Source organism: Chanodichthys erythropterus, chromosome 16 (genome assembly GCF_024489055.1).
Source record: "Chanodichthys erythropterus isolate Z2021 chromosome 16, ASM2448905v1, whole genome shotgun sequence".
NCBI lineage: Eukaryota > Metazoa > Chordata > Actinopteri > Cypriniformes > Xenocyprididae > Chanodichthys > Chanodichthys erythropterus.
The window spans coordinates 13,765,240-13,790,729 of record NC_090236.1 but is presented as its reverse complement, the minus strand read 5'-3'; the positions used below and the strand labels follow the sequence as shown (position 1 = coordinate 13,790,729).

At 39.2% G+C, this 25,490-nt stretch overlaps 1 protein-coding gene across 1 annotated transcript in view; it reads left to right on the top strand.

Moving 5' to 3' along the window:
• The window catches only part of LOC137003320 (leucine-rich repeat and immunoglobulin-like domain-containing nogo receptor-interacting protein 3), a 51,917-nt gene extending 27,298 nt beyond the window's left edge, over window positions 1-24,619 (top strand). The window contains exons 2-4 of the mRNA XM_067363433.1: window positions 19,955-20,456; window positions 22,874-23,289; window positions 23,647-24,619. Coding sequence (XP_067219534.1) covers window positions 19,983-20,456; window positions 22,874-23,289; window positions 23,647-24,574 — 1,818 coding nt within the window. The 5' untranslated portion in view covers window positions 19,955-19,982 and the 3' untranslated portion in view covers window positions 24,575-24,619. The remainder of the gene's footprint in view (window positions 1-19,954; window positions 20,457-22,873; window positions 23,290-23,646) is intronic.
• Window positions 24,620-25,490: the final 871 nt, after the last annotated feature.

Below are 25,490 nucleotides of genomic sequence, written 5' to 3'. Positions count from 1 at the left end.
ACACAACCCCAACATCTCCTGGCGCACGGGCGAAGTCCTGAAGTGGGGCGATCACTGCTTCCCAGACTGTTTCCCAGCGCTTCCTGTTCCGAAATCTCCACTCTCCAAGCCTCTTCTCGTGAACGCCACGTCCATCGAGAGTCCTGTTGAGAAGCGCTCCGTGGATGTCCCCCCGGACTACGCCCCCTTCAGTGACGTTTTCTGCCCGCAACGCGCCTCCAAGCTTCCTCCACACCGGCCATGGGACTGCGCCATCGATCTGCTGCCGGGTGAACCAGTGCCCAGGGGACGCATATACCCCCTGTCCATACCGGAGGAGAAGGCCATGGAGGAATACGTCAAGGAGGCACTCGAACAAGGTTACATCCGCCCGTCTACTTCCCCTGCTGCTTCAAGCTTCTTCTTCGTGGCAAAGAAGGATGGAGGCTTGAGGCCCTGCATCGATTACCGTGCCCTCAACAAGATCACCATAAAGTTCCGCTATCCACTTCCCCTCGTCCCAGCGGCCCTGGAACATCTCCGCGGTGCCACTGTGTTCACCAAGTTGGACCTCCGCAGCGCGTACAACCTCATCCGGATACGTGAGGGGGACGAGTGGAAGACCGCCTTTGTCACGCCCACAGGACACTACGAATACCTCGTGATGCCGTATGGCCTGGTCAACGCCCCCTCCGTATTCCAGGATTTCATCCACGAGGTGCTCCGGGAGTTTCTCCATAAGTCCGTTCTGGTTTATATAGATGACATCCTCATCTACTCCCGGAGCTTGGCCGAACATCGCCACCACGTTGCGGAGGTCCTCCAGCGCTTACGGCAGTTTCATCTCTTCCTCAAGGCGGAAAAATGCTCATTTCATCAACCCTCTGTCCAGTTCCTGGGGTACGTGATTGATCACAGTGGCATCCAGATGGACGAGGGGAAGGTCTCCGCTATACAGTCCTGGCCCACTCCTACTACTATCAAAGAGCTCCAAAGATTCCTAGGTTTTTCCAATTTCTATCGCCGGTTTATCAAGAATTACAGCACTATCGTCAGTCCACTCACCAACCTACTCCGTCACCAGCCCAAGTCTCTGTCCTGGTCTCCTCAAGCCACCAATGCCTTTGAGACCCTGAAGAAAGCATTCACCACCGCTCCCCTCCTCGTCCACCCTAACCCGGACCTCCCGTTCATCGTTGAGGTGGACGCATCTACCACCGGAGTGGGAGCGGTCCTTTCACAGCAGCAGGGGACACCAAGTAGACTCCATCCATGCGCCTTCTTCTCCCGCAAGCTCAACCCGGCGGAGGTCAACTACGACATCGGTGACCGCGAACTCTTGGCCGTCAAGCTTGCCCTTGAGGAGTGGAGGCATTGGTTGGAGGGAGCTACTCACCCGTTTCAAGTTCTCACTGATCACAAAAACCTCGAATATCTGAAGGCCGCTAAGAGACTCAACCCTCGCCAAGCTCGCTGGGCGATGTTCTTCTCTAGATTCAACTTCTCCATCTCCTACCGTCCTGGCTCTAAGAATACGAAAGCTGACGCCCTATCTCGCCTCTATGCTCCTGAGGAAAAGCCCGAAAAGCCTGATACCATTCTGCCGGAGTCCATCTTCGTGAACCCCATCCAGTGGTCCGAAGAAACTATTCCCTCCACCAATGCCTCCACACGCACTCCGCCGGGTTGCCCACAAGGCTTGCAATACATCACACGGGCACGTCGCACTCCACTCCTGCACAGCATCCACTCTTCACTTGGCACTGGTCACCCGGGGGTCAAGGAGACCCTCTCGTTGCTCAAACAACGCTTCTGGTGGCCCAACATGGCCAACGACGTCAGGAGGTACGTGCAGGGCTGCAGGGAGTGCGCCATCTCCAAGAGCCCACGCCATCTTCCCACCGGCAAGCTCTTTCCTCTGCCCGTTCCTGAGAGACCCTGGTCACACCTGGGAGTGGACTTCGTCACCGATCTCCCCGAGTCTGACGGTCACACATGCATCCTGGTGGTGGTGGACCGCTTCTCAAAGTCCTGCCGTCTGATACCCCTGGAGGGTCTACCTACCGCCATGGCCACCGCAGAACTAATGTTTAATCATGTTTTTCGCTATTATGGATTACCTGAAGACATCGTCTCCGACAGAGGACCCCAGTTTGTCTCACACGTCTGGAAAGCCTTCTTCTCCCTCCTGGGTGTGACCGTCAGCCTATCGTCTGGATACCATCCTCAGTCGAACGGGCAGACGGAACGGAAGATCCAGGAGATCGGCCGCTTCCTGCGTACCTTCTGTCACGGCCACCAGAACTCCTGGAACCAGTACCTGGGTTGGGCCGAGTACGCACAGAACTCTCTCCGCCAAGCATCAACGGGACTAACACCCTTCCAGTGCGTACTCGGCTACCAACCCCCGATGTTCCCCTGGGACGGGGAACCCTCCAACGTTCCGGCAGTCGACTACTGGTTCCGGGAGAGCGAGAGGGTGTGGGACTCAGCTCACCACCAGCTGCAGAGAGCCCTGCGCAGACGCAAGATGGCAGCCGACCTTCGACGCTCCGAGGCTCCTGTCTACCAGCCGGGGCAGAAGGTCTGGCTGTCCACCCGGGACATCAGGATGCGTCTGCCCTGCAAAAAGCTGAGTCCCCGCTTCATTGGCCCGTTCACCATCCTTCGGCAGATCAACCCCGTCACCTATCGTCTCCAACTCCCGGCACAGTATAGTAGAATCCATCCTACATTTCACGTATCTCTACTCAAACCTCACCACCCTTCTGTTGTTCCCTCCACAGAGCCTGACGTGGCAGCCGCCGAGCCCCCCCTTCCACTTCTCCTAGAGGACGGCACAGCCTACGTGGTCCACGAGATCTTGGATTCCCGGCGCCGTGGTGGTAAACTCGAGTACCTCGTGGACTGGGAGGACTATGGTCCCGAAGAACGCTCATGGGTTCCCAGGAATGATATCCTTGATCCTCTTCTGTTACAGAACTTCCATACCAACCATCCAGACAGACCTGCCCCGCGACCCAGGGGAAGACCACCACGACGTCGGGGTCCGCGGCCCTCAGGAGCGGGCCGTGGGAGGGGGGGTACTGTCACAGACACGCCAGGCTCCACCTCACCACAGTACCCACGCACTCAATCTCCAGCTTATTAATCACCGCCACCTGCACCTCATTCACTCTGCAATCACCAGCACTACAAAGCCACCACTCTCACACACACTCACTGTCCGGTCTCGTTTGCACTACTCTATGTATATGCTTACCTTAAGGACTCCCCATCGACATACTTACCTGCTCCAGCGATCTCCTTCATCTCCTTCGTCTCCTGGTCCCTTCGTGTGCTTACCCTTCTGTGTGTGTGAGTGTCTCCAACGTCTCCCTCCATCTCAGCTCAACTCCTGGATCCCCAAACCACACAAGGACAGTATTACTTTATATTCATCTCTCAAGAACCTGATAACAGCCATTACCACTCTGTGTTCCACATATTGTTCAATAAAGCTCACCTGGATTGCTTTTATCTCTGCCTCCGTGTCTATATCATAACACCTTCAGAAATCATTCTAATATGATGATCTGCTGCTCAAGAAACATTTAATGTGCACAATTGTACAAAATATTTGTGTACAATATTTTTTTTCTGGATTATTTGATGAATAGAAAGTTCAAAAGAACAGTGTTTATCTGAAATCTAATCTTTTGTAACATTATAAATGTCTTTACTGCCACTTTTGATTGATTTAATGCATCCTTGCTGAATAAAAGTATTAATTTCTTTAATTTCTTTTCAAAAAAATAAAAATAAAAATTCTTGCTGACCCCAAACTTTTGAACGGTAGTGTATAATGCTGCAGAAGCTTTGTATTTCAGATAAATGCTGTTCTTTTGAACTTTCTATTCATCAAGGAATCCTGAAAAAAAAAAGTACACAACTGTTTTCAACATTGAAAATAATCATAAATGTTTCTTGAGCAGCAGATCAGCATATTAGAATGATTTCTGAAGGATCATGTGACACTGAAGACTGGAGTAATTCAGCTTTGATCACAGGAATAAATTACTTTGTCAAATATATTTAAATAGTACACAGTTATTTTAAATTGTAATAATATTTCACAATATTACTGTTTTTACTGTATTTTTAATTAAATAAATGTAGCCTTGGTGAGCAGACGAAACTTCTTTTAAAATAAAAAATCTTAGTGGTTTCACACTTTTGGACTGTACTGTATATATATATATATATATATATATATATATATATATATAATATGATGTATTTACTTATGTATTTAACATGTATTAAATAAATCTATATTATGTATTTAATCTAAATGTGCATATCAAATTAGTAAATCGAGTATAAATTCATCTAGTTCTTCACTACTTTGTGAAAACCACTAAACACAATTTGCACATATTTTTTTAAATAAATCCTGATATGTACATGGAAAATTGTGTACGCACAAATTGGCCGATGAAATTGGCTTCAACAACTTTCCATGCACGTATCGGGATAAAAATGTGTTTATACATCAGGCCCCAGATTATCCATAACAAATAAATAAAGTAGTCTGTTCTGCAATAATAAATCTTCTAAACTCTCTAGCGGTTGACATATTTCTACTGGTTGCATGATATATATACCGTCCTCAGACGTGACCCTGGCTGTGTGATCCCAGTTAGTCACACCTGCATCTGTGCGCCGTCTGCATGGCACTTATTAGCGAGCGATGTGGCTAATTAATCCCATAAGCGTCGCTTTAAAGCTGTCGGACAGAGTGCAAGAGCTCTTACAAACCCTCTGACAGCTCTGAGCGAGCGTTTGCTAATCTGACTGTAATGCCTGAACATCGGCAGTCAGCTCCACATCTGCCGTCCTCCATGACGCTCAATTGCTTCTGTAGTCTTTATAGTCAGAAAAGCGTAATTGCATAAATCTGCTAAGTAACATTCTGCATTTGTCATCTAATTTGGGCCTGGTCCGGTGCACATACGCGTGGTAATTGAGCAGGACGTTAGAGGACAGCGTTTCTGAATCTGTTGAGCTGCGTTTGCTCAATGTGAAATGAACGTGCTGCTGGATTCCCCGCAGACAGGCAGCGCTCATTGTGTCAGTCAGTGTAGAAGTTCAGCGTCTGTGTGTTTGCGGCTGGTGCCCAGAATGACTGAGACACTGAATTGATCCATTCAAACATGTTCTTGTGTTCACAAATGGCTAGACGGAGCATAACAGAATGGAAAAGAAAGCAGAATTCCCCAGATGAAGGATGTGAAATCTGGTTTGCTTGACTAAACCAGTGAGGAGAGGTGTGTGTGTGTGTGTGCATTTGCTTTTAAAGTTTTGTTTTATTTTTACCTTTTACAGCATCATAAAACTGAGGCTCATGGCGTGAGACACTGAAAAAACAGTGAAGCATGATGCAGCAGGAAAAGATGTGCGTCTTAAGCCGTGTTCCCACTGAAATTACCAGGAACAATTTGTCCCAGAAACTTTTTTCCCTGGAACTTTTTCCCCCCAGACCTGTTGCTGTCTGCTTTTCCATCGAAAGTATCGTGAAGATTAGGCAAATTAGTCTGTTGATATAGAACGTATAAAAGCTTAATAAAACCTGAACCTCATCGTCAGTCCATCGGTCGTATTTTTAAAACTCTATTGTTGATTCGATTAGGATTTATTAAAATAACCCCATTCATAAGTCTGTGAAGCATTGATTCTCAATACTGTGTGTGGTCACCTGATGATCCACGACTGTTTGTGTGTTTTGTGATGGTTGTTCATGAGTCTCTTGTTTGTTCTGAGCAGTTAAACTGAGCTCTGTTCTCCAGAAAAATCCTCCAGATCCTCCAGAAGGAAACATGATACTTACATGTTTGTCAGGAGACAAATTAAGTACAATTTACCTTTATTTTCAAATTCCAAAAGTTTTCACCTCCCGACTCTTCATGCATCGTGTTTCCTTCTGGAGCATCAGTGAATGTTTGAACCTTTTTTAATAGTTGAGTTTGAGTCTCTCAGTGTGAAAACACAGATCTCAAATCATTCAGTCACTGCTGGAAAGGGTTCAAATACGCAAAAATGCTTGAAAGCTGATGAATCTGCAGGAGCTGGAGGATTTTTCTGAAGAACAGAGCTCAGTTTAACTGCTCAGAACAAACAAGAGACTCATGAACAACCATCACAAAACACACAAACAGTCGTGGATCATCAGGTGACCACACACAGTATTGAGAATCAATGCTTCACAGACTTATGAACGGGGTTATTTTAATAAATTCAGCTATTTTTTTATGTAAACATTGTTGACGTTATTGGTTACAAGGTAGTTTGTGACGTCACAAACACCAGCCATTTTAAAGCGAAATATTTAGCAATGGTGTTGACTTATGAATTTGCACATGGTTTGTCTTAAAGCATATTAAAAACACCAGATAGATTATAAACAACATTAAAAACTTGATTTTCACCACAGGGGAACTTTAAATATAGTTTATGGTATCACAATATATAAAATCACTTTTTGTCTTAATTTTCATTTAAGATTTCATTTGAATTATTTTGCATATCATTGAATTCATTTTGAATGATTCTATTAACTTTTTGCTTAGTATGAACACTTTAATACACTAAAATGAAAACATCTATTTTTTCCAAGGTTTTTTTTTATTTCTAATAATGTTTTATTTTTTGCATCCAATTTCAGGGGTCTAGTTCAATATATTTGTTCAGACGTAATTTTTTTTTACACATATAAAGTTGAATATAATGTGAAAACACAATATGACAGCAGACACATGGAAAGCTATGAAATGGAAACATAATGACATTTTCTGCAAAATCTGGTTTGCTTGACTAAACCAAGGACAAGTGTGTGTGTGTGTGTGTGTGTGTGTGTGTGTGTGTGTGTGTGTGTGTGTGTGTGTGTGTGTGTGTGTAGATTTGCCTACTATCTTCCCCTGCAGCCTCATTTTCATGGTCAGGTCCCTAACGACATCATGTTCCCTTTGAAGTGCACTAACCTGCTGAGAGTCACTGAACACACACACACACACACACACACACACACACACACACACACACACACACACACACACACACACACACACACACACACACACACACACACACACACACACACACACACACACACACATTCACCTTGAGCAAGGTGAGAAGGAGAACTCGTTCTTAAAAGTCGTCATGAATCATTCTTAAAGAACTCTCAGAGCTACAATATTTCTAAAATCTATGGTCAGTCTATATTACGACTACACTGTATATACTGTATGTTTGCTTCAAAGAAAGTTGCATATATGTAATATTTGAGGTCTATAAAATAACTAGACCTCTAAAAACTGCCATGATGCTTTACAAACACCATTGATTGTCATGCAATTTAAATGCTAATGAGTCTTTAACCAATCATTCCCTCGTATATCAGAATGAGGTGTGTCGTTAGTCTTATCCTGTTAGTTATCTCTGGCTCCGGGAGTCCAGCGGTTCATCCGAGGCCCAATTCAATTCCTCGCGGTGACGAGCGACGTTAGCGCACAACACACCGTCCCCGTTCGACTTCTTCACAGCCCCTAAAGCTCCAGTTAATCACAGTCGTGTTCCTCTGAGGCGCTCGGGTTAAACGGTGCTGAAGTCTGCTCAGACGTTATCAGCTCACAGCCAGCTGCTGATGTTAGCCTGCTGTTTGTAAATTGTTTATGAGGTCCCATCGCGATCTTCACAGCGGTGGAAAGGTTAGAGCGCCTTTCTAAACTTTTGTTTTCACCTTGAAAGCTTGTTTGTAGACGCAGGATTTCATCATTGCTGTTATTATGCAGGGAGAACAGATCGTGTTTTAGAGCAAGAAGCCACAAGGTCAAGTGTTTTACAGCAACAGGCTTATGCTGCAGATAAATACGGATGCATTTAGAACTTTTTTGATGTCTTTGAATGGATTTATACAGTAAATATGGTTATTTTAATAGCACAAAGTGGAGTACATAAACTCTAAAAAATGCTGGGTTAAAAACAACCCAAGTTGGGTTGAAAATGGATAAACCCAGCGGTTGGGTTAAATGTTTGTCCAACGTGCTTTATTTAACTCAACTATTGTTTGAAAATGACTGTATTGCATGCTTAAAATGAACCCAAAATATGTTGGAAATTAACATTTGTTAATAAGTTTAATGAATAATACACTCTAAAAAACAACCCAAGTTGGGTTGAAAATGGACAAACCCAGCAATTGGGTTGTTTTGACCCAGTGGTTGGGTTAAATGTTTGCCCAACCTGCTGGGTAGTTTTATTTAACCCAACTACTGATTAAAAATGACTATATGTCTGGCTTAAAATGAATCCAAAATATGATAATAATCAAAAGGTGTACATTTATTAATAAGCAATTTAATCATGTTTATTGTTTATTATTCATTAACTTATTAATAAATGCTCATTTATTAAACATATTAATAAATGAGCCCAATTTCCAATTTTCAAAGCAATACAGTCATTTTTTTACAACAGTTGAGTTAAATAAACTACCCAGCACATTGGGCAAACATTTAACCCAACCACTGGGTCAAAACAACCCAATTGCTGGGTTTGTCCATTTACAACCCAACTTGGGTTGTTTTTAACCCAGCATTTTTTAGAGTGTAATTAAACATTTATTAAATTGCTTAGTAATAAATGTTCACCTTTTGATTATTATTGTTGCCTTTTGATAATTATGTCTGATTTTTAATTTCCAACATATTTTGGGTTCATTTTAAGCCAGACATATAGTCATTTTTAAACAAACTGAGTTAAATAAAACTACCCAGCAGGTTGGGCAAACATTTGACCCAACTGCTGGGTCAAAACAACCCAATTGCGGGGTTTGTCTAAGCATTTTTAGAGTGTAAAACACAGTGGAATACAATGTATCAAGCCGCAACAGCTGCAGTTAGAATTTTGATGTAAAACTGTAACTGTTGCTGATGTGTACTGTTGCAACTTGATACATTCAAATATGCTGCGTTCCAATTCGCATACTATACGTCCTAAATAGTATTCGAAATTAGAATTAGTGTGACCCAAATCATAGTGTGTTGAAATGAGAATCCAAATTCATTTCGAACTACAAACACGAATAGAAAGTGTTAAAAACTACAAACATGGCGGCCATCAATCAGAGATTTTCAGCAGAATTCGTTAGCTCCACCCACTCCCATGAAGCACTGCGAATGAAAGTGTATATTTGTGCATATTTTGCAATATAAATTTTATTTTTATATACATAACTTTAAATGAATAGTTTTATATTTCACCATTGTTTTTATTCTGATTATGTCAGTGGCAGTGCTTCATGGGATTGTAGTTCTTTCCCTCTCTACATTGTCTTTTTGTCTGATTTTCAAACACTTTTTTGCTTCAAATAAAAGTTTGTAATGTTGTGATTCTCCTCGTATCTCTCAAACAAAGACTTTTTAATAATCCCTATGGGGAAAAATACTTCCGGAAGCAGCGGCGCTGAAACAGAATGTGCGTCACAAATGTGTGCCGACTGAAGTGTGTTTAGAAGCGAATCTGTTTGTTCTTGTTCAGTGTTGAAGTGTTTTGTGCGGTGATGACGAGTGTGTCCTTGTGATCGCGGTCGTGTGACGCTGACACAGGGAGAGTGTGTCCTCTGTCGAGGAGAAGCGCCGGCGGCTGCCGTGTGTTCAGCTCTCATGTCTAATTCAACAAGAATGACTAAACCTTCATTACAGGGAAATACACACACTGACTGCGCCTGGAATGACATTTTTTGCTGGCTGTGTTGCATCATTGATATCATGTTTAAGTCAGTGAGGGCCATCATTTATCATTTTGGAAAAATTACATTATTTTGCCTTTTGTAATCCAGTTGGGTGTTTGCATTGCATCGTTGGATACAGATATCCATACGTGTTCTGCTTGTGTACTTCACATTTTGCTAAATGCATCTAGATATTTAATGCATGCAGAAAATGTGAGCAGTGTAATACTACAGTATGAGTAGTGTGATATAAGCTGCACGATTTGACACCTCATTCATGGGTCTGTGGTGCAGGACGAGTTATTTGCAGAAGTTTGTACCAAAGAATAATAATAATATGTGAACAAATAGTAATAGTGATGCTTCACTTTGCAAGCACCACTAATAATAATAAAAATAATAATAATAAAAAAATATTTTTGCTTTAAAATAATACCTCATCACTAACTTAAATAAAAATGGTAATTTGTGGATTTATAATCAATTTGAATGTAAATATTTCTTAACTTTTGACAGCCTATATAAATTCAATAATTTTTACAAAAAAACTATAAAAATAAATGCAATCATTTATTGTTTAAATTATTAACAATAATATTAATAATAATGAAAAATTTTGTTTTTATCATTATCAACAAGCACAATTCATAAATATTATTGTTGTTATAATAATAATAAATTATAGTTTTCATGATTTTTTTAAAGTAATCATGTTTTATAATAATAATAATTATTATAAACTCAATATATTATTATTATTATTATTAAATACATTATTAATAATAAAGACAAAGTTTTTATAGTAAAAATAATAATAATAATTATTATTATTATTAACAACATCAACAATTATTATATTATAATTATTGTTATTATTATGATTATTATTGAGGTATTATTGTCATAATAGTAATATTTATGAATTGTTGTTGATAATAAAACATTATTTTATTATTAATATTATTGTTAATGATAATAATAAATTAGTTCTTAAATATTATTGTTAATGATTTAAACAATAAATGATTGTATTTATTATTATTATTATTAAAAATGATATTTATTTGGTTTATCAAAAGTTAAGAAATTACAAAAATTGATTATAAATCCATAAATGACCATTTTTAAGTTAGTGATGGGGTAATGCGACTAAATAGCATACTTCTGTTTGAAACTGTTGATTGCATAATTTGTACTATTATTAAAAAGTGCAGTAAACATTCTATAATGCACAGAATTCAGTAAGTAATCTAGTATATCATTCTGAACGCAGCCTGAAAAAATCAATCCAAGATGAGGCAAGAGAAATGTTTGTTGTAAATATATTTGGAGGAGCATTATCTCTTTGACACACGGTTGATAGCTGCTTCCAAATCAGTTCCTTGTGAGGTTCCAGTGCGGTCAGGATGCTGCCTATGTAGACACTGAATCAGCTCACTAGGTAGGCAGCAGCTCTGTTTCTCTGCATCAGTACCTGCTCCCGGCGCTGAGAGGGTTAGTTTGAGTGTCTCTTGGTTCACTAGGGGTGATTTGTCTCTTTAGGGATCCTCTCGGCCGAGTGCAGGACGCTCACACAGCCTCTCAGCAGAGAAGAGCCTGTCACAATCTATTACATGGCTGCAGAAATGAGCCTGAGCTGCACCTGGAGATGTGCGTTACCGTGCGTGACACGCGCACATACCGCTGGGCTAGACGGAGCCTGGATCTTGTCAGGAACCTGGAAAAGAAATCGGAGCTGAATGATAATTATTTCCCAAAACAGTACATGCTCAGTAGTGATGTTTGCGGTTTGTTTACGCCTGTCTCATGAAAAGTCCTCGCCTCTGTGTTTAGGTTGTTATAGATTCTGTTTGCTTCCTCCCACTGAATGCTTGAGAAGATCTGTGTTTGAACTGTGTGTTCGTGGTGTTTATTTATTCATTCATTTTACACTGTAAAAGTTCAGCTCAACATGGAGGAGAAAACAACTTTTACATCTTTGACATGAGCTGTAATGATCCACATGATGGAACTGCCAAAGAGAAAATCATCTAAATGGAGAAATTAGAAATTCTATTGATTAATGAACACTGTCCATCCATACATACTGTACATATATACATAAATATATCCATACATACATGCACACAGTACATCCATACATACATCTGTGCATACATACATACATACATGCAATCATACAAGCATACATTCATCCATACATAATGTACATACATATATATATACTGTACATGCATGCATACATGCAATCATACATACAAACATTCATTCATACATTCATACATGCTGTATATACATGCATACATAAATAAATACATACTGTACATGCATACATAAATAAATACATACTGTACATGCATACATAAATAAAAACATGCATGCAATCATACATACATACATACATACAAACAAACAAACAAACATACATTCATGCATACATACATACTGTACATGCATACATAAATACATACATGCAATCATACATACAAACAAACAAACAAACAAACAAACAAACACAAACAAACAAACGTATATGCATACATACATAAATACATACATGCAATCATACATTCATACATACAAACAAACAAACAAACATACATGCATACATAAATAAAAACATACATGCAATCATACATACAAACAAACAAACAAACAAACAAACAAACAAACAAACAAATGTATATGCATACATACATAAATACATACATACATGCAATCATACATACATACATACATACATACAAACAAACAAACATACATGCATACATAAATAAAAACATGCATGCAATCATACAAACATACATTCATACATACATACATACTGTACATGCATACATAAATACATACATGCAATCATACATACAAACAAACAAACAAACGTATATACATACATACATAAATACATACATACATGCAATCATACATTCATACATACATACATACTGTGCATACATACATAAATACATACATGCAATCATACATTCATACATACAAACAAACAAACAAACATACATGCATACATAAATAAAAACATGCATGCAATCATACAATCATACATTCATGCATACATACATACTGTACATGCATACATAAATACATACATGCAATCATACATTCATACATACAAACAAACAAACAAACAAACAAACAAACATGCATACATAAATAAAAACATACATGCAATCATACATACAAACAAACAAACAAACAAACAAACAAACAAACAAACGTATATGCATACATACATAAATACATACATGCAATCATACATACAAACAAACAAACAAACAAACATGCATACATAAATAAAAACATGCATGCAATCATACATACAAACAAACAAACAAACAAACAAACAAACATGCATACATAAATAAAAACATGCATGCAATCATACAAACATACATTCATGCATACATACATACTGTACATGCATACATAAATACATACATGCAATCATACATTCATACATACAAACAAACAAACAAACAAACAAACATGCATACATAAATAAAAACATACATGCAATCATACATACAAACAAACAAACAAACAAACAAACAAACGTATATGCATACATACATAAATACATACATGCAATCATACATACATACAAACAAACAAACAAACATACATGCATACATAAATAAAAACATGCATGCAATCATACATACAAACAAACAAACAAACAAACAAACATGCATACATACATAAAAACATACATGCAATCATACAAACATACATTCATCCATACATACTGTACATGCAATCATACAATCATACATTCATATACAGTATACATACTGTACATGTATACATAAATAAATACATACATGCAAACATACATACAAACATACATACATACATACATACATGCAATCATACAAACATACATTCATACATACATAAATAAAGTCAGTATAGGTTACTAAAGAAATTTGGTGCATCAACATAAAATGTATCAGATTTTTGAGCCCCAGTATGTTTTCTAATTTTATGTTTTGTATGTTGTTGTGTTGAGCAGAAGCAGAATTCAAACACCTTGATTGCCGTTCTCACAGCTCAATCTTTTTCTGGTTCCTTTGGCATCTCATATTTCTCGCTCCATTTATAGTTGAAGTGATTGCACTCACTCTCTCTCTCTCTCTCTCTCGTGGTTGTGGTGGGTTACGGGCCCCGGGGCCGCGGGTGATGTGGTGACAGTGTGCTGACCCTCCTCATAAATCACAGAGCATGAAACAGGCTCATGGCGAAACACGCTCTCCTCCGCTGATATGCCGCTGGCCACCGCGCTTGACAGCCCTGAAGAAGATGCACATAGAGAAATGGATTCAAATCATTTTTTTATGGAATTCAGTCATTTAATCACTCGAATGCAGTTTAAACGCGTATTTCTACATAACCGTTGTTCATATTACAAAAAAATTCACAGAAAATCTTCCCTTTTAATCACAGCTCTAAAATTTCTGTCATGCTTGCATCAGATTATAGTGGCATTGAGCTAAAAGAGTAATGATAATTACTCCTTTTTAAACTAATGTTGTGTGCATAAATTAGAATTTTTATTATATTTACTATTATTATTTTATTTACATTTATTTTATTATTTTTTTAAATTAAATTATTTAAATTGTTAATTTATTTTGTATTATTTTTCATTTTATTTTATTTTCATTTATATTTTGCATAATTTTATTGATTTTAATTTTGGAGTATCTTTGGGGGTGACACTCGATGTGCTGTAGTGTCACACTCTCTAGAGCTCTTTAACCTTTGACCCCACTCATTCAAATATCATTTCACCCACCTTGACCCCGGTCATGACCTCACCTCACAGCAAAAGTCCTTCAAACGTCCAGAACGCTCCTCTCAGCCGCCGCAAACATTCAATTCCATTTCAGTCCAATTTGAAATTCAGTTAGTGTTTCAGAATTTAATGAAGGCTTCGACAGATATTTGAATAGAAATCAGGTTTCTCCTTATCTCCTCTATTAACATAAATTAAATTAGGTCAGTCTGAGAAATCTCATCCCTGCTGGCCGTAGTGAATTCATTAGTTCTGATGCTCTGAGCGGGTCTGAGAGTGAGTGTGGATTTATTATGAATGAGTCGACTAATTAGAATCCTGAACCGTTGCGTGTTTTTAGCATCCTCGTAGGAAGGGCTCTCGTAAACACGTTCGCTGGGGCTGCGAGACTCCGACGAACAGCCAGAAACACCAGCGGCACTTGTGCGTCTCCATGTGAAAGACCATGAGTGCGAGTCGCTCTATTTTTAGGACGTTCAGAAAACAGCCCGAGCACATTCTCTTTCCCACCTCGCTAAACTAAATCCATCGTTTCATGAAACTTCCCGCGCGTCAGAGACGTTTTAATGCTCCTGATGATGACAGATTGAACTGGGCTGTCAGTTCTCTCACAGGAAACAGATGAACTGATGATTGTTTCTTTCATCAAAGCTTTTTCTCCAAGAATTTGCTCAGTGTGTGTGGGTTGTCGTCAAACAACAGACTACTGCTTTATTTTTTTAGAATCTTTTCAAATATTTTTTTAGTCTGAATGTATAAGAAAAAAATGTCTTAGGTGCTGTTCTTCATTTTTATTAAGGTTTGCAATGTTTTGTTATAAAATAACACACTGAAATATGTTTCCTTATTATACTAACAGTGCTTTTAAATTATTGAATTATTACATAAGCATTTATGGTTGAATTATTATATGTTTATATTTACTTTTTTTACATTTATTTTATTTTGTGTTTTATTTTATTTTTTTAATGTTTTTAATTTTTATTATTTAATTTTAATTTATTTTATTTTTGAAGTTTTGTTTTTCCTCCTATAAAATATATATATATATAAAATATATGAAGTCTGAATATATCAGATTAACTTTTTTTATTAAGATTTCTACAAAGGTTTGCACCATTTTGTGCTTTTAAATTATTATATTAATGAATTATTGAATAAGCATTAATGGTTGTGTGTATATATGTGTATATTTTGTGTTTTATTTCTTTACTTTTTTCCATTTTTTATTTAATTTACATATATATTTTTATTTTAAATTTATATTATTTATATATATTTTTTCTTTTTATTATTTTATTTTTTGAAGAATCAGGCTTTAACCTTTGACCCTGCTCAATTTTATTTATTTATTTATTTATTTATAAATAGTTGTTTGTCTGAATATATCAGAGAAAATTGTTTTATTAAGATTTCTATTAAGGTTTGCACCATTTTGATTTTAATCCTGTGTTTTTTTCCCATATTTAAATAGTTCTGTCATGTGACACTTGAATATTTAAATGGTCAATTATTCTTTAAAATCTAAATTACAAAAAAAAAATATTATTGTTATTTTCAGTTAACATGCATGTATAATATTTCAAGATCTTGCTATGTGGTTGCTTAAAAAGTTGTTAGCATGTTGTTAAGGAGTTGCTAGGGAGTTCTGGGCCACCGCAAGGGTGTTGCTAGGTGGTTACTATGATTGATAAAATGGCATTGATAAAAATGTTCTTTGTGATTTGCTAGGTTATTTTTCACCCGTTTTATTGTCCGCCAACTGAAAATCATCCGATCGATCGGTAGTTGATCTGTCCGTGTGTTTTAAAGGCATGTTTCATGTGCAGTGCCACAGTGAAATCTTCTAAAGGCCTGCTGAGTCGGCTTTAGCCCCGGCTTTCAGAAGAAAGGTCATAAATTACCAGACGGACAGACAGAAACACCCCCGTGGTGGATGTCAGTTAAAAACCCTTGCATTTTCTCATACTGACAAGTTTGTGTTTGGCTATTTTTTATTTCAGAATGTTAGAACACGATGGCATTAGCATAACACACAGTTTGATGCTTGTCCTATAAATCAGAGCGCTGATACACAATAAATCACAGGCCTGTGTTTGCTGCAGGCGCTTCACTTCCTCCCACACGCGTGTCTAACGGCCGCTGACTAAGAACATGCATGCATTCGTGTCATTGATAAAAGCCCCATCAGTTTCTGTGCGTGTTCGCATTCGTTTGAATGATGTTTCTTTATAATACTGCATTCTTTTTGAGTATAATAGTAGAAAGCATAAAATAAAGCGGTATTGTATCCCACAATGCAGTAGATTTGACATTCTATTCCAGCGTGACAAATGAATCATGAGTAATAATAACAATAATTTCCTTCTGTTGAATTTATTTGGTCGAGCTACAGATCCAACAAAAATGGATCAAATAACTGGACAGAATTACACATGCAACAGTGTGGGATAAAAAAATAATCTTGTTTCCCATTTTAATTAAGTTCTTGTTTTAACCATCACTTCATTTTGATAATTTTCAGAAAACAAGAATTAATATCTTACTTTCTGAAGTCATTTTGCTTCTCAAGTATATGTATCTTGATCAAAACATGTTTAGATGTTTGTAATGGAAAACAAGACAGAAATACACTTTAATTATGTTGATACAACAAATCTACCGTAAAATGTCCTAAAGCTTTAACCATTTCATGCATGAATTATGACAACCTCGGTCAGGATTTTTTTTGTGTGTGTTTTTATTGCTCTGAAAAACAAGATTTGAACTTTTTTTAAAACCCATTTTCAAACAGATGAATGGACAGTTTGCGTTTTTGGTTTTAACTGAAGAAATACTGTATTAAACATAATACAGTAATAACAGCAGTACTGTGTGTTTTTAACAAACTAATAAATAAACAGAAATGAGCAGTGTTGGGGGCATTATGTAATCAGATTAAAGGGGGGTATCACACACATTTTATGCCTTTATTGTGTGATAAAGGCCATACTCAAAAAAAAAAAAAAAAAAAAATTGGCGAAACATGTCCACAACTGGAAGTTGTATATTTGGCACAGAAAGACTGGGACGTCCAACTCGTGTTTTGAAACTTTGGCCATGTTTAGCATGAGAATGCAACTCTTTAACAGTGTAAATAAGTCAGAATGCATGAAATAGCATTACCCTTTAATGTAATGCATTACATAATCAGATTACGTTTTTGACATAACTGCAAATTATAATCTAATAGCACAAATACATTCAGATGAAGTATTTTCAAGAACAACAGTCACAGTAATAGTATGAATTGTAGCTGAAATACAGATGCATGATGTCCAGTTTAGTGGACAGATGATTAATCATAATTTCCTCCTAATCTAAAATCAATACTTGGAAAATATAGCATAAATATATTCAAATTCAAAAATAAATTCAAATAATGAAAGAAAAGAAAACATTCCAGTATTTAAAGTATATATATATATATATATATCCGCCCTATAACCTCTATAAGCACATCAGATGGAGGCTTAATGTGATTCTCTGGTCTTTTCAGACCCACACAGTGTTTGACTTGGCCGGTGTAAGGATTAGACGGACTTGGCTGGTATCTTCCCTTCCATATCCAAGCACAGTGGCTCTGCGCCCAGTGACTCAACCTTTAAATGCGTGCCAGTGCAAGAAAAAACAGAAAAACAAACAGCAACTATGTAATTTATTAGCACCCACTCCACTGATTGCAAATAACCTGATTAAATCTGAACCTTTACAGCCAGGTGATATATTTACCTTGTTCAATCTGGAATTTGTCTCACTTACAACAAAATCAATCGCTTCACTAGAATATTAATACAAGTGAATGAGGAGTAACAGGTTAAATAAAGCGATGATAATTACTGAACTGTCAGTCAGCATGACAACAGATGCCTTTTACTTCTGTAAAACTGTGACGTTTTTAAGTATAACATGATGTTTAACAAAGAAAAGATTAAAATATGAATAAAGAGGCGGGGCCTGGGTGAGTTATGGTAAGGGGCGGGACATTTCCCAAACACCAATCACAACACACCGCTCCAGCCGACCAATCAGAGCACATTGTGCTTTTCAGAAGGAGGGGCTTCATAGAGACAGGAACTAAACAGAGCGTTACTGACAGACTGGGAAGAGAGGAGCTGCAACAATGGAGAATATGAGGAGAATAATCAACCTGAGAGCAGAAAAACAACATCAAGACTTTGTAAAAAGAGCATAGGTCTGAACAGATACTGTGTGACCCAGAAAATAACAACACAAGAAACATGTTGTTTACCTATTGTATTAGATTCTGAATGACTCAATTAATACTAGTCCGTGACTCACTCACTGCAGTTAATCCACCACCTACATTGAAAATAAATCTGGTGTAGAAACATTTTCACAAACAAGTCACACATACTGAATAGTATTGTCATGTAAAACAATGTGTCGTACCTCCTGTTCTACTGTGATAAAGATCGGTCTGACGTGAAGGAAAGCAGCGCAGTGTTTTCAGAGTTACTTCTTGTGGCGTTTTTCAGCCTGGCGTTAGTCTTATATAACTAACAGAGAGCAATTCATCAATGGTCTGTCCTATTATCAGCACTGAGCTGAACATGTGAGGATGATAAACACTGTATTAATATGCACTGTTGGCTTTTCCAGTCAATCGCATCGGTTGTTCTCTTATGTGGAAACAAAGAACTACTGGCACGTCAAATATTAACCCCTTTTATGTAATCGAGGTTGTGCATAATCATCCACTTTCATTCAGTCAGCGCCCGCAGACTTTCAGACTTTTTTATAGGCATTTCAGGGGTGATTTTTAGCCACATCCTCCAGTCTGCTGCGATTACGTGATCAGATTAATGAACGAGTGCAGTGAGATGAGATATTAGCATGGCATACGCAGGTGTTTTCATGTTTTTAGGTCGGCAATTTATGCACTTCAGGCATACTTAAAAATTTCTGAATGTCATTTGCTTTTATATTTTATTGTTTAATGCAGTGTTATTTATAGCATATAAAGATGCACAAACACACTTTACATGCAAAATGCTTAAAATGAGATTTGCACAGTGTGAAAAGCTAAAATAACAGATCTATAGTTGAAGACGAAGACAGTAATGTGTTTATTTGTAGTTTTAGTGGATGATGTTCATTGTTAATGAGATTCGGAGGAGGTGAACTTGAGGAGAAGTAAAAAAAACACCAGCTGATTCAAACACAAGAAATGTGAATTTGTTTGCAGTTGTTTTGGATTTTTAGATCAGTAGCATCTATAATAAAAATTGCATCTGTAGTATATGATGTATAGTAAACTAGCTGACCTAATTACCTCCCTCTCTCTCTGTCCTCATTCCCCTCTCTTGCTCCGTCTCTGTTGTTCTCCTCAGGTGTGTAGAGTGAAGTGGAGGGAGGCTCATGGCTTCCTTATGGGGCCTGGGCCAGATGTGGTGGCTGGGAATGATTCTGGCCCTGATGGCCCCTCCATGCACGGGTTGCCCACCACGCTGTGACTGCGCGGCGCAGCTCCGCTCCGTGTCCTGTCAGCGAAAGCGCTTGTCCGGCGTACCGGAGGGCATCCCGACAGAGACGAAGCTGTTGGATTTAAGCCGGAACCGTTTGCGCTGGGTTGCGCCGGGAGATTTGGCTCCGTATCCACGTCTGGAAGAGGTTGATCTCAGTGAGAATCTCATCACAACAATCGAGCCCAACGCCTTCGCCAGCCTGCAGGCCCTGCGCACGCTGAGACTCAGAGGAAACCAGCTGAAGCTCGTGCCCATGGGAGCATTTGCACGACTGGCGAACCTTACCACACTGGACCTGAGTGAGAACAAGATCGTCATCCTGCTGGACTACACCTTCCAGGATCTGCGTAGTCTCAAAAATTTGGAGGTTTGTGTGTAAAAGTCCCTTTAAGAAAAGTCAGTTCACCAGGGCAGCAATATGTAGGTGCCGTGACCAGTCCCAGTTAGTCTTGCACAGCACATGTAGAAAAATACACTATATTGCCAAAAGTTTTGGGACACCTGCTTTTACATGCACATGAACTTTAATGACATCCCATTCTTAATCCGTAGGGTTTAATATGGAGTTGGCCCACCCTTTACAGCTATAACAGCTTCAACTCTTCCACAAGGTTTAGGGGTATGTTTATGGGAATTTTTGACCATTCTTCTAGAAGTGTATTTGTGAGGTCAGGTCATATTGGCGAGAAGGCCTGGCTCACAGTCTCTGCTATAATTCATCCCAAAGGTGTTCTATCGGGTTGAGGTCAGGACTCTGTGCAGGCCAGTCAAGTTCCTCCACACCAAACTCACTCATCCATGTCTTTATGGACCTTTGTGCACTGGTGTGTTGGAACAGGAAGGGGCCATCCCCAAACTGTTCCCACAAAGTTGGGAGCATGAAATTGTCCAAAATGTCTTGGTATGCTGAAGCATTAAGAGTTCCTTTCACTGGAACTAAGGGTCAAGCCCAACCCCTGAAAAACAACCCAAGACCATAATCCCCCCTCCACCAAACTTTACACTTGGCACAATGCAGTCAGGCAAGATCTTCTCCTGGCAACCGCCAAACCCAGACTCGTCCATCGGATTGCCAGACAGAAAAGCGTGATTGATCACTCCAGAGAACATGTCTCCACTGCTCTAGAGTCCAGTGGCAGTGTGCTTTACACCTTTGCATCTGATGCTTTGCATTGCACTTGGTGATGTAAGGCTTGGATGCAGCTGCTCGGCCATGGAAACCCGTTCCATGAAGCTCTCTACGCACTGTTCTTGAGCTAATCTGAAGGACACACCAAGTTTGGATGCGTAGATGCTTAAATTTTATACACCTGTGGCCATGGAAGAGATTGGAACACCTGAATTCAATGATTTGGAGGGGTGTCCCAATACTTTTGACAGTATAGTGTAGATACATAGAATAGTAAGTGTTAGTATTAATGGGTCAAGTGTTGACGAAAAAGATGCATCTTTAACCAATTCTTGAAAATGGCTAAAGGCTCAGCAGCTTGGGTTAAGTTAGGCAGGTCATTCCACCAGCTTGGAACAGTCCAGGTAAATATCCGTGAAAGTGATTTTGTCCCTCTTTGGGATGGCACCACAAAGCGCTGTTCACTTACAGAATGCAAGCTTCTGGAGGGCACATAGGTCTGAAGTAGTGGTAAGTTTAGGTATGGGGTGCCGAGCCAGTGGTTTTTCTGTAGACAAACATCAGTGGCTTGAAATTGATGGGAGTAGCATTTGGCAACCAGTGCAAACTGATGAAGAGAGGTGTGTTGTGCGCTCTCTTTGGCCCATTAAAGACCACACTTGTTGCAGCATTCTGGATCAATTGCAGAGTCTTGATAGTACATGCTGGAAGGCATGCCAAGAGAGCAATACAATAGTCCAGTCTGGATAGAACAAGAGCTTGGACAAGGAGATGTGTAGCATGCTTCGATAGGAAGGGCCTGATCTTCCTAATGCTGTTTACCAGGCAGTTCTAGCAATATGGTCTGTGAAGTTTAACTGATCATTCATCAATCACAACTCCAAGGTTCCTGGCTGTCCTGGAAGAAGTTATGGTTGATGAACCTAGCTGAATGGAGAAGTTGTGATGAAGTGTTCGATTGGCCCGAGACCATAAGCAGTTGTGTCTTTGCAAGGTTGGGTTGAAGGTGGTGGTCCTTCATCCGGCTAGAAATGTCTGTCAGGCAGGCTGAGACTCGAGCCACTACTGTCGGATCATCTGGCTGGAATGAGAGGTAGAGTTGTGTCATCAGCATAGCAGTGATAGGAAAAACCATGTTTGTGAATGACAGATTCTTGTGATAACATATAGGTGGAGAAGAGAATTGGTCCAAGCACCGAGCCCTGAGGTACCCCAGTAGCTAGATGTTGCAACCTCACCCCTTCAGGATAGCCTGAAGGACCTACCTGAGAAGTAAGACTTGAACCATTGGAGTGTGGTTCCTGAGATGCCCTTCATCATGAGGGTTGACAGGAGGATCTGGTGGTTAACTGTGTCAAAAGCAGCAGACAAATCCAGCAAGTAGAGTACTGAGGATTTGGAAGCTGCTCTTGCCAGTCTCAGAGCTTCAATAACCGAGAGCAGGGCAGTCTCAGTTGAGCGTCCGCTTTTGAAACCAGACTGGTTGTTGTCCAGGAAAGCCTTGGCTCTATCAAATATCATTGGTTCTTCTACCTAAAGGCAGGACTTACATTCTTTTAGTGCATTTGTATACATGGTCTGTCTCTGTCCAAAATTTTGCTTAATAAAACCACTTTAATTGTAGTCATAATAATGATTTTGTCTTTGTTTTCCAGGTGGGTGACAATGACCTGGTCTACATCTCTCATAAGGCTTTCTCAGGATTGATAGGTCTGGAAGATCTCACCATCGAGCGGTGCAACCTGACGTCCATATCAGGCCAGACCCTGTCCTATTTGCGTAACCTCGTCACCCTCCGACTACGCCACCTTAGCATCTCTGCTCTCGAGGACCAAAACTTCCGAAAGCTGTCTGCGTTGAGAGGTCTTGAGATTGACAACTGGCCCTACTTGGAGTACATCTCACCGCTGAGCTTCCAGGGCCTCAACCTCTCCTGGCTTTTCATCACCAACACCAATATCACCTCCGTGCCGTCCGCATCCTTCCGAAACCTTGCTTACCTGACATCTCTGAACCTTTCCTACAATGCCATCGCCGTGCTTGAGTCCTGGGCTTTTCGAGACCTGATCAGGCTTGTTGAAATATATTCTCTTTGTTTACCTGCATGTCATGTGACCGTTATTGTTTATGTGAATGTGTCATTCAAGTAAATATTTTACGTCTAAGTGGTTCCCTAAACATGCTTAGTACAGCTTCATCTACTTAAATGGGAAAAGACTCTGAAACTGTCAAGATTGCATAAATAAAATGTCAATTTAGCACTAAATTAGGTTTATGCAGATAAATAATGCCAACAAACTGTATTTACATTACATTTGTATACAATTCCAGGTTTATTAGACAACAAAATTAGGAAGAGGTCAAACATTTTGCTCAGTAAAACCACTTTAATTGCAGTCATAAGAATGACACTGTTCTTGTTTTCCAGGCTGAAGGAACTACACATGGTCAGCACCAATCTGCTCACCGTTGAACCTCATGCTTTGGGAGGTTTGCGGCAAATCCGAGTCCTCAATTTGTCCAACAATGACCTAGTCACCCTCGAGGAGAGTTCGTTCCACTCAGTCAACAGCCTGGAGACCCTTCGGGTGGACGGGAACCCATTGTCCTGCGATTGCCGGCTGCTTTGGATCCTGCAGCGCAGACGTACCTTGAACTTTGACGGAAAGATGCCTGTGTGCGCCGGACCGGCGGAGGTTCAAGGATATCTGTTGAGCACCTTTACCGATTCTGCATTGTTCGATTATTTCACCTGCCAGAAGCCGAAGATCCGGAACCGGAAGCTGCAGCAGGTGACGGCGCACGAGGGCCAGCCGGTATCATTCCTGTGTCGCGCCGAGGGTGAACCGACGCCGGCGATCATCTGGATCTCGCCGCAGCGGAGAAGGATCACTCCGAAATCCAACGGCAGGATTACGGTGCTCCCGGGCGGAACTCTTGAGATCCGTTACGCCCAGGTCACGGACAGCGGCACGTATATCTGTATCGCCAGCAACGCGGGCGGCAACGACACCTACTTCGCCACACTAACCGTAAAAGGCCAACTGGTGGACTCGCCACTCTTCTCCAACCGCTCCTTATATGCGGTGGACTTCAACGACACCGGGCTCAACAGCACGCGTGTTTTCCTCAAGTTCACGCTGGATTTAACCACCATCCTTGTGTCCACAGCCATGGGCTGCATCACTTTCCTGGGCGTCGTGCTCTTCTGCTTCCTGTTGTTGTTTGTGTGGAGCCGTGGACGCGGCCAGCGCAAAAATAACTTCACAGTGGAGTATTCCTTCAGGAAGACAGAAGGACCGGCCACCACCGGGGCGTCCGGAGGAACACGCAAGTTCAACATGAAAATGATATGAAACAACGCAGCCAGGGGCCACCTGGGAGATGCATAGACGCCCAACGCTGACACACACAGTGCTGATTCGCAGAAATACACACGCCAGCTCACAATATGATCTTAGAAATATGACGGCCTGCAGTGGTATTTTACTGTTATTAATATAGTATTATATTGAGTTATCATGTTAACTAAAACTATTAAAAAAGGTACATTAATTGAAATTTTTTTTTTCTAATTTTCGCTTAAAGTAGAAATACCAAAATTAATAAAACTAAAACAGAAAATAATTAAACTGAAAATGAAATAAAAAATAATAAAAACTAAATAGATAATGTTTTATTAGTTTTATTTTAACTTTTTTATTTAATTTTTGTATTTTTATTTAATTTTTTTAATATATATATATTTTTTTTTCAGTGTATTTAGTATATATCAGTATATTTTCTGTTTTTATATATATATTATTATATATATTTTATATATATACAGCGTATTTAGTATTTTAGTATATATCAGTATATTAAATTATATTTATTAAATATATAATTAAATGTAAATGTCTTAATTTTTTCTTATATATATATATATATATATATATATATATATATATATATATATATATATATATATACAATATATGTCAGTTTATTTTATATTATTTTTTTTTCAGTTTTAATTTAGTTATTTTCAGTTAGTTTTATTATTTTAGAACATCTACTTTAAATAAAAAAATAGAAATGTTTTATTTCTATTAATGTACTTTTTTTTATAGTTTTAGTTAACAATAATAACACTATTTACACAAACCAGGTCTTGATATAATCTTGACAACCTTGTTCTCATTGCCTTTGGAAGCATGACGCTATTTATATTGCAGCTGATGGTTAAAAATACAATAACAAATATTGACTTTTTGCACTTTAATTATAATT